The 11,109-nt window shown below is 36.7% G+C and overlaps 1 protein-coding gene across 17 annotated transcripts in view; it reads right to left on the minus strand.

Moving 5' to 3' along the window:
* The window catches only part of ROBO2 (roundabout guidance receptor 2), a 655,712-nt gene extending 644,958 nt beyond the window's left edge, over positions 1-10,754 (minus strand). For all 17 annotated transcript variants that reach the window (XM_084875913.1, XM_084875907.1, XM_084875905.1 and 14 more), the window contains exon 1: positions 10,628-10,754. In XM_084875913.1, coding sequence (XP_084732039.1) covers positions 10,628-10,688 — 61 coding nt within the window. In that variant the 5' untranslated portion in view covers positions 10,689-10,754. The remainder of the gene's footprint in view (positions 1-10,627) is intronic.
* Positions 10,755-11,109: the final 355 nt, after the last annotated feature.

Here is an 11,109-nt window from a genome sequence, read left to right on the forward strand (position 1 = left end):
CTAGAAAAAAAAATGTGAGTGGAGTCTATGCAGTTTGTAGAAAATTAGGAATATTTACTTAGAGGCCATTAAGTTTGTCTTATATAAGATTTATTTTCATGGCACTTTATATTAACAGCACCAAATAAAATATATTCTTGATAAAATGTAAATCAGTCAACATTAACCAGAATGCAGGCTTAACAAGCCTGTTTTATTTGTTAACAAATTGCTGTTTGTAGTATGCCTCTCTTGTCTACTCTTTTAACTCAGAATACCACTCACTTGGGACTCCCACTTGTTCTGTAATCAGCATATGATGCAATGGAAACACTCATGTCATAGAACGTTTGTTACAATTGCATAGGTGTGGCCACAGATGAGTCCCCTTAAGAGGCAAAAGTTCTTTTTTAAAAAAATATATTTCTATTGATTTCAGAGAGGAAGGGAGAAGGAGAGAGAGATAGAAACATCAATGGTGAGAGTGAATCATGGATTAGCTGCCTCCTGCACACCCACTTCTGGGGATGGAGCTCCCAATCTGGGCATGTGCCCTTGATTGGAATCAAACCTGTAACCCTTCAGTCCACAGGATGGCGCTCTATCCATTGAGTAAAACCAGCTAGCGTGAGGCAAAATTTCTTAATCAATCACCTGAAGTATCATGCTTGAAATATTATATGAAAATTATAATTAAATGACCATGTAATACATAATTAACCTGATTTCCAAAGTCCTCTAAACTTTACTTCTATATTCAGAAGGAAATAGTAAAATTACTACTAATAATTAATATAGAGACAAATAATATTTAAGTGGTGCTTATTTTGTACCTGGTACTATTCAGAGTGTTTTATATATAATTTACATAGAGAACATTATATTACATATAAGCATATATTTCTATATATGTATAATACATATATACATATATTTTTCATATGTATATTCATTTATCCCTTGTAGCAACTATATGAGATAGACAATGTTACCATGTCCATTTTACAGATAAGGACAGTGAGGCATGAAAACATTAAATTACTTGCTCAAATTTGCTCAGCAGTGTTCATTGACTGACTGTCTTTCAATAATCATCTCACACTTCTTCCCCTATGAACAATCTATTTTATTATTAAACTAGCCTTCTTGCCTTTCCCCTAGCATACCTATCATCTCCATGGCATTTATCCTGTTATTCCTTTTGCTAGAAAGGTAATTTCCACTCTCGCTGGCTAATAAAACTCCATTTATCTTTGAAGGCCCAGGTTAAGTGACCCATTTAAAAATTGACCCTTCCCAGTTTGCGCCAGCTGAAAATACATCAATTCCTTCTCCGAGTTTTCAGACTATGTGTGTGAGCCTTCAACCTCCACCTATCAGATACTACCTTAGTATTAGTGAACTGAACATCTGCTATCTTCTCTACTAAAGAGTGATCTCCTTGAAGGTGGGAACTATTTAACAGGTCATTGTGCTTTTTACAGAGTTCTCATCATGTTGGGTGTCGTTTATAAGAAGGTGCTCAATATCCATGTGTTGAATCAAAGTATCCCAAGTTAATTTTCTTGGTGACATGTTCAGAAAAAAGTTCCATTTCTGAGAAGCTGGAAACTGTCTCAAGAGAAACACAGAGCAGAGATAAAACAGCCCAGGACTCTCATTTTAGCTCTGCCACTAAGTAACAATGATATCTGTGATAAAAGACAGAAATTCTCTAAGTTTTAGCTTTCCATATGTCCAACCAATGAGAGAGTTGTATCACAATAATTGTAAAACTTCTAGCTTTGTATTCTATGATTTATATATAGTATTATTGAGGTCTCTGCTACAAGTAACAAGTTCAATTTGGATTAATTTCATTTGTAAAACATTACAGGGCAATTAAGAAGACATAGAATATAATCACTGAAGGATTAGAAATTAAGACTATTAGAAATTTAAGGCATATAATTATTCTATAAAATGGCTTCACTACAAAACATCATATCAAACTCATAAAGGTTATTCAATATTTTATTTTCAAGTTGAATTGAAAGAATAAATTTACCACATAACCTGGCAAGTTAAAATATAAAATAATTCATCTGGTTTGGATCACAATTTTGCAGTTCCACAGAAGGTTAAACATAGTATTACCATATGACCTAGCAATTCCACTTAAGAGAAATAAAAACATACGTGCACACAAAAATTAATACATGAATGTTCATAGCAGAAATACTTATAACAGTTAAAGTAAGAACAACCTAACTACCCATAAACGGATAATTCAAGGGATAAGTGATATGGAATACTACTCAGCAATGAAAAAGAATGAAGCACTGAGATATGGTAGAATACAAATGACCCTTAAAAACATTAGACTAAAAGTGGTTCTCAACTTTTCTAATGCCGTTAACCTTTAATACAGTTCCTCATGTTGTGGTGACCCCCAACCATAAAATTATTTTCATTGCTACTTCATAACTATAATTTTGTTACTATAATGAATCATAATGTAAATATCTGTGTTTTCCAACGGTCTTAAATGACCCTGCTAGTGGTTCTCAACCAGTTGTTCTGCTGTTTGGTCGATTTACATATTAGGGCTTTATTATATAGGATGCCCAGAATAAACAAATCTATAGAGAAAATAGACTAGTGGTTTCTTAGGGCTGGGAAGGGGTAGTAGATAAGGAACATGATGCAGGGTTTCTATTTCTTTTTATATTAAAAAGTTCTAAAATTAGATTCTAGTGATGGCTGCACAACTCCATGAATTAAACCACTGCTTTGTACCCTAACAGGTTTGGCTCAGTAGATGGAGCATTGGCTAGAGGACTGAAGGGTCCCAGGTTCAATTCCAGTCAAAGACACATACCTTGATTGAAAATTTGAACACCAGCCCGGGTGGGGACAGTGTGGGAAGCAACCAATCTATGGTGTTTCTTTCTGTGTGTCTCTGACTTCCTTCCATTCTTGCACATCAATGGAAAAATATCCTCTGGAGAGGATTAACAAAAAAACAAAAAAAAACAAAAAAAAAATTCTTTGTAAATTTTATGTGGGCAAATTGCATGGTATGTGAATTATATCTCAATAAAGTAATTGAGAGAAATATTTTAGTAGCAAATTTTAGAGAATGTATATGTTGACCTTTATCTCAATGATTTTAAAATATAGATATGTATATTTAGTTGATTCCTTTAAGCTATTTTCTTAAAATCAAAAGGTCTATAAAGATGGTCCTACCTGCCAAATTCCTGAGTTTATCTCGGTTTATTGTCAGTGATAGTAAACAAGGCCCTGGCCATGATGTTTGCAATAGCAGGTAGGATTTGCAACATTACTACTTTCAATCCTCCTCTTAGTTGTCAATTATTAGAAATTCATACATTTGGAGATTAATTTTAGATTAATTCTATCTTGGTACCAGAATAATCATTTCTACCTATTGCTAAAGCTGAAAGGGAAAGCTGTCCTAACTGTAGAAAAAGTATCAGTTTCTAGACTAGATATCGTCATATAAGTCGATATTCCTTAATGCAATGGTCCTGTTATGGCACATCAGCAGCATCTGAAGGAGCGCCCTTCTAAACACACACCCCACGCAGCAGTGTAATAAAAAGCACAGCACAGCAGTGTTTGTAGGGAGAGTGACCATAAAAACCACAATTATAGAAAATAGTCTTGGTTAGAATAAGAGAGGCATACTAAAGTAAATGGTCAATTCTATACCTCCTGACAGGTGAAAGGCAGAATATCAAATCACCAGAAATCATGTTGTCCTTTGTGTCAAAATATGCATGTTTGATAACCCTCTCTATCTGTCTGTCTTTCTGCCTGCCTCCCTATATATGCACACACCCCAAAATATAAATTAGCCTAGTTCAAATGAACAGTGTTTCCTGTGTTGGGGTAGGGCATGAAAACAAACATTTCAGAAGTACTCCATAAGCACGTTTCATACACTTAACAAATATTTGAATATCTATTGTGTCATCGTGTGCTCCAGGCACTGTTGGGACATTGGAAAACATGACAAACAAAGCTCAGTCCCTGCTATAGAAGCTCAGTGTTAGAGTCAGACAGTCAACAAACATCTCTGTCTATACCTGCGGGAAGTTCTCCATGGGATGCTCATGTTTCTGCATGATTTGCTAGCAGAGGCACTAACTACCCTTTCATTCCAAACTACCTTTTCAAAGATATGTATATAGCAAGCAGTCCTGTGTAACAGAGGTAGTCTGCTTTGAGAGCAGAAGGCAGACTTTTTACTGTCCAAAATAGTCAAGATAATGTTTTTCTCCAGGGTAAAAGATTAGGCAAGTTTCTTCATTTCCCATTATAAAATACCTGGGTCCCCACCCTCATGTGAGGCTAACCCACTATGTCTACTTAGGACCCAGTATATTGCCCCCAATGAACCTCAGGGTCAAGGTAAATCAATACATACATAGAGTCATGCTGCTTGCTGTGGCATGACTAATGAAGTCCATCATCTCTCACCCAGGAATCTCATGTCTCCTGCCTGCAATCATCAAGTTGTGGTAGTCTAACTTCTTAGCTTGCAAGTAGGATAAGATGTCAATCCCTTCACAGTTGGTAATGCATATACAATATACAAAACACATACACACAGGCACTCTATACTTCTAGGAAGTGACAAGTGCTATAAAAAATTAAGACAGGAATAGGGGCAGCCCAATAGTGGTGTAAGGGGAGCAGTTTTAGATAGGATGGCCCATATTTCTGAAGAGATGATTTTGGATAGGTACTTATTAAATCAATTAAAGAACATACCCATGCAGAGATCTGGGGAAGTGCATTTCAAGTAGATAAAATAACAAATACAAAAGTCCTGAGTCAGAAACAGAACATCAAAAAGAATGTTTTAAATCTAGGCTCTAGGTGGGGAGTGTGAAGAGAGGAGGTTAGGTAGGCAGAGAGGGGCTTGGACTTGAACTGCCTTGTAAATTGCTGTGAAGGGTTCTGCATGGAAGCCATTAGGAGGTGGAGCAAGGAGCTGCCATGATCTCACATGCTTTTACAAGGTCCTCCTGGCTGCTATGTAGAGAAGAAACTGGGATGGGATAAGGTGCAGGGATAGGACAAGCAGGAATTAAGCAAATGATCATTTATCAGGCTAATGTAATATTATAGTCCAGGTTTTGTCTAGGATCATAGTGGTTGAGTTAGCAAGAAACATTTGGTACCTAATTATTTGAAAATTCACCAAAACAATAAAAGAGCAGATGGATAAATGGATAAATAAATATATGATAATCAAGTGAAATAATGGTAGAATCGAGGTGGGGATATATTTTTTTTTCTAAAAATATATGTATAATATATTTTTATTGATATTAGAGAGGAAGAGAGATGGAGAGATAGATAGAAACATCAATGATGAGAGAAAATCATTGATTGGCTGCCTCCTGCACACACGACACAGAGGATCAAGCCTGCAACAGGCGTGATCCCCGATTGGAATCAAACCGTGACACTCAACTACTAATATCCCCAGCTGGGCAAGTGGGATATTAGTAGTTGGATATCTAAGTGGGATATCTTAGTGTTCATTGTACAGCTCTTTTAGTGTTGCTGCATATTTGAAAATCACAAACACACAAATAAAATTGTTGGTACCAGGATATATTTCAAAAGGTTTTGAAAATTAATTAACAGAAACCTCATTTAAAGTGAAGTAGGGAGGACAGGATGAGAAGCTCTCCCACTCTACCTCCATCATGAGGCACAACAAGGGAAACTGTAATAGGCCTTTCTAACTTCTTCTTCCCCTTTCTTTGTTTTAGCAAACTTTCTCAGCCTCACCGTGGTTGCATTACCATATTGGAATTTCTTGTTGCTCTCAAATAAACCCATTTTGCTGAAGAAATATCTGGCTGAGTTTGTTTATAGTCAACAGAGTTCACTAACAATTTGGATATGGGCTGTAAGTACCAGCCAAGAATGATTCCTAGTCTGGGATCATGAAAAACACTGTGAACAGCGATGCCATTTACTGAGCTGGAGATGATAAGGAAAAGGAGCAGATCCTATCCCAGGCTTCAGTTTGATATATTCTTATTAGCTACCATACAAAGATGTCAAACAGTCAGCTAGATGTGGAACTACAATGGTATAAGAGCCAAACTATAAACTCATGGAACTCACAGTCTTCCACACAGTGACTGGGCAATGATAAGAAGTATCAGCAATGAGATGAATGATCTTAAGTATTAGATGCAAATGCAGAAGAAAACACTAAGGTTTGAGGCCTAGATTAGGCCTCCCACTAGGAATAATGTTGTTTTGAGTTACAGATATGTATTTTGGGTGAGAGTGCTACACTTTATTTTAAGACTAACACACTTTAAACGCTATATTAGATCTCTATTACAACATATCATACTGTTGACACATTTTTAAAAATATATGGGAATTTCCCCTAAAAGGCTTATGTTTTTGTCAATAATTAAAAAGAAGAAATAAAATCAATATTAATGTATTGATTTAGGTTGATAGGTCAATACCTGGAGATACTATAAAAAAATAACAATATTTTCTTTAAAAATTAATCTATAAAATGATACTCTATAAGTTTCCATTGTCTGCTTGAACACCAATCTGTAGACTTCTCTCTGTCTAAACTAAAAAAAAAAAAAAAGATAGAATCTATACAAAATAAATTTCCATAAAGCTATATAGTATTAGAAAGAAAAATGATAAAGTTGAGGACCCAACTGGATATACCCAAAAGTAAAACATTATCAACATATCTCCTTTAAATGCAGATGTTCTAAATTATTATTCAAGAAACAGCCTCACTTATGTTTTTACTCTTCAAATACTTCTTAAATTTCTTACATCAGATTCAAAAAAGAAGGAGGAGAAGAGAACGAGTAGGAGAAGAAATAAGTAAAAGGAAAATTTTTATTCCTGATACTCTTTAAAACTAAAATGCACATAGGAAGTAAATTTATCTCCTACCGAATGCAGGAACTACTGAAGCAAATTTTACTGAACACTCATCTCACATACATGAGCTCCCTTCATTATTATTATATATGCAACCAAATGTATTCAATGTGCTTACATATCCATATTTTCATTATCAAAATGCCATTTTATGCAGGCTGCTCAAGGATGAGATGGCCAGAATTGTTCTTTTCCTATAACCGTGACGTTTTCATCCCTTTAAGATAGTCTTTTTTGATGTTCTAAGAAATCCTTTTGGTTTATGGTCCACATGTTGCCTAGACTCAAAGGTTATTCAAACAAAGCCAATTCAAACCTCATATTACTGCATAGTCCCAAGAACAAATTTCAGGTTACTTATATGCAATTTAAGTTCTGAAATGGACTACATATGGCTACAATAATGAGCCTATTACTAAAAGAAGCACTTTAGCAAAATGTATAAAACTGTATGAGATTATATATCTGCACTGTGCACACACATTATCTTTATCTCCCCAAATACCATGTGTGTCATTTCCATTTAAGAATAGTTAGGGCTGCATATGGGCAAAGCCTTCAATCAGGGCAGAATCTTCAAGTGAACACCTCTTGCCACCACTTAGCTACCCGCATCATCCTTCAGGGAGATGGGGTTCATAAAAGAGAACAACACTGGAAAAAAATAGTTAAGGCTTAGATAAGAAAATTATTCTCATTTTAAAAGTATCCTTTTACAAATATTAAAGTATCATAAAAGTACTGAATTGACAGAATGTATGGGATATACATGTAATTAAAAGTCTTGTGATGGTTTATATTAGTTCCCTGTAAATGACTGTGAAACCATATCCTTATTTAAAAATAAAGAAAATCTGGAGAACAAAGGCTAAGTTCATTACATAATTTCCTATTAATAGTAAAGAAAAATCTGCATTTGATTAATCTCTATCAAATGAGAAAATCTGCACTGACATCTCAAATAGAAAAGTTTGCCTGTAGTTATCAACTAACTTAACATTTATTTTCTATAGATTCCTACAGATGCACAATACTGAACAATCATAAATATTAGCATGTACCTTCTATGAGAAGGCAAAATGCTAACATTCTTCATATGCCATAAAAATGCACATATAAATAACCCACCAAGCAAATTTCAATGCAAATCTATGTATCATTTGTCACCGAATAAAATTAATTTTTGTGTCTAGCACAAGGATAGTCAGTATATCTTTGAAATGGCACAAGCCTCTCTAAATTTGAAATTCATGGGGAGAATGAGCACACACTTATAAGAAGGATAATAAGTACATAGAAATCCTGGCATCCTAGAAGAGTAAGAGAGCTTAAAGAGCCCACCAGTCCACTCCCTCATTATACATGCGAGCACTCAGTGTTGAAATAGCCTAGAGGGCAGTGTTGTCTACATCCCAAATTTTCAACAGTCCCCATGGAGAGGCTGTCATCATTCTGGAGTAAACCAAAGGCAATCCGATGTCACCAGTCAACAGTATGATTTACATAGGAACTCACTAAGTGTCCACTGTTTTATTTGCTTTTGACATTTAGATACTAACTGCAAAAATTAGTTTAACACAGAAAAAAAAAATGTTACCTTTTGAATTTCTCAACCCTAGGCATTTTTTTTTTTTTTTTTTTTTTTTTTTTTGCTACATTTGGCTGCATGATGGTGACCCAGACACAAATCCCCCCACCCTTATCCTATTAAATTATATCAGAACAAAAGTCCTACGTTGTCCTTAGGGAAGGAAGGAGGTGAGGGTGGGGGAGAAGGAAAGAAAGGAGAGAAGGGAAAAAAGTGAAGGAGGCAGGCTAGAAGGGAGGGAGGACAGGAGAGAAATGATGTCTTGCTACTGCTGTTCCAGCAAGCTGGTTAATTGCATTTGTTTCATATATCTCCAAACACTCTGGTACATTAATTACATTCTGTAACACCAAGCTCTTCTGATTCCCTCTGTCACTTCCACTGAGCAATTTAATTGTATTCCTCCTCACTCCACACCGTTTCAAAACAAAAAACAACAATAACAAAACTGGGCAATAATTCTGTAGTCTAATAAATAGCTTTTACATGTATTTCTGGTATTGAAAAATGTAAATTCATGTCTTATGAGAACATGTTACCCAAAAGCTTACATCCAAGTCTTCTCATCCTAATACTCAAACACATTTGGGAAAAAATATGTAATACTTTTTGTAATGGAGATGTAAATGTATTGTAAAGGGAAATGTATTAAAGAAAATGCATGATGAATTATTAGATATGACTATAGATATTGCCACACTATAATTCACAGTGATTAATTCCTAAACATCTACACTTAGAACTGGGAAGAGAGAAGCAGTGTGCCCACATGAATGTCTTGCCTTCTATCGCTGGGAGGCAAAGGCACTTATGTAGCCCAGGATTGAAAGCTGCCACTTGGCAATAGGTAAATTCATCTGTATTGCCTCACGTTCATAGAAAGGCTTCCTTTCTGAGTCCAATATATTGGGTTCTGTGCATCGCAGCTGCCAAGAACAAAGTTAGCTCCTACAGGCGGGCAAAACATAGGCAGTGTCCCAAATAATGAATTTGTCCACAATGCATATGCTGGAGGAAAGTTTATGTAGCAACAAGCAACTATGATGGCTCAAATATTTGGACCAACACACCTCCAATTCTTTACAAGTACAGTATTTCAAAAACTAAAGTACTACAATCCCCATTTTTGGGAGGGGGAGGTGGCAAGCTCCAGTCTTCTCCTTAGACCAATTCTTTCCATTGATGTAAAAAATTAAAAGTCCCTAGAAGGTTAATACCAAATGTCCTCTGGATTTCCTTCTTTAAACAAACAATAAAACATATTAATGATTACTTCCACTTGTCATTCAAAACAGCTCCAAAAAAGGGGGGGATTTTGCAATTCTCTCACAAGAAACTGACATCCAAAGAAAATATACCAGGAAACTAAATCTGAACAAAAGACAGAAGAATCAGAGGCAGAAAGCTGGCTGCTTGACACACTGTCTCAACCTAGAGGGAGAGCAGCCAGCACCTGTTTCCGATCCCCATTGTGTCTGCCACAGGGGACAGAGCTGCCCCCAGCGGACCGGGAGCTTATGTTCCCCTTGTTGGAACCTGGTCCAGTCCCCTTCTGACAGTTTCCTCACTGTGATCTAAATTCTTCATTCTGACTTCACACTAGGAGGGCACTGGCCAGCATGAAGGTGATACACACTTTTCCCAGAGAGACCTCGGCCCACATTCCTTACTCAATGAACCTTCAGTGCAACATCCATTACTAATTTTCTTCACTTGAGTGTCTTAAGTCAAAGTTCAGATACTAGAACTAACACCAAACAGAGCAGCACCACCGTAATAGACTCTTTCAAGAGATTTCCTTTAATAATTCTCTTCTAACAAAACTAAGATCCTATCATTTATTGTCCATCTCCTCAATTAATTAAAAAAACAACAGTAGGCGACTACTAATGTGTTCCACTTGCAGCTGTTTAGAAACAAAAGACTTAAAATCCATGACCGCCCCCCCCCTCAAGACCCCACACCTGACCAAAAGGGACTTATACATACAATGTCATTTCATGTAGAGCCCACATCCCCCTCAGGAAGGAAGGTGTGCATTTTTCTTTTTTTTCCTTTTTTTTTGGGGGGGGGGGGGGAATAAAAGCATTTTTAACTTACCATCGACGGGAACATATAAAAATCCACAGAGCAGTAGTTGTGTAAACATCAGCCGACTCATTTTGACATATTAAAAAGGATCCAGATTGTTTTAAGAAACCAATCCCAGAGAGCAAAAGTACAAAAATAAGTATCAAAAGAAGAGGTAGGTCCAAAGTTCAGACTTGCCTAGATGCTAATTAAAGTCAAGGAGAGCAGATCGCAGGGTGAGAAGGGCTTAGTGGCGCGGTCCTGGATGGGGCGCGTTCAGCTTCATCCGAATGAGCGGAGGCGCCCCGAAGGCTGCGGAGTTTCCACCCCGGCTCCCCAGATTCCCGCAAACGCAGCCCAGTCGGAGGGGTTATTGGAGTGTGCCAACCCTCCCTCTTCAGGCTCCACTGCCATCCAAAACCAAGTTCTTTCTTCGGAAGTCAGGGCGAGGACGGGAGAGGAAAAAGACCTAATTCCTAGAAAGTGTTCCACAAACTTGCCAGCGCGCTGCG

Source organism: Pipistrellus hanaki (genome assembly GCF_964339955.1).
Source record: "Pipistrellus hanaki genome assembly, chromosome: 2".
In the NCBI taxonomy this organism is placed as follows: domain Eukaryota; kingdom Metazoa; phylum Chordata; class Mammalia; order Chiroptera; family Vespertilionidae; genus Pipistrellus; species Pipistrellus hanaki.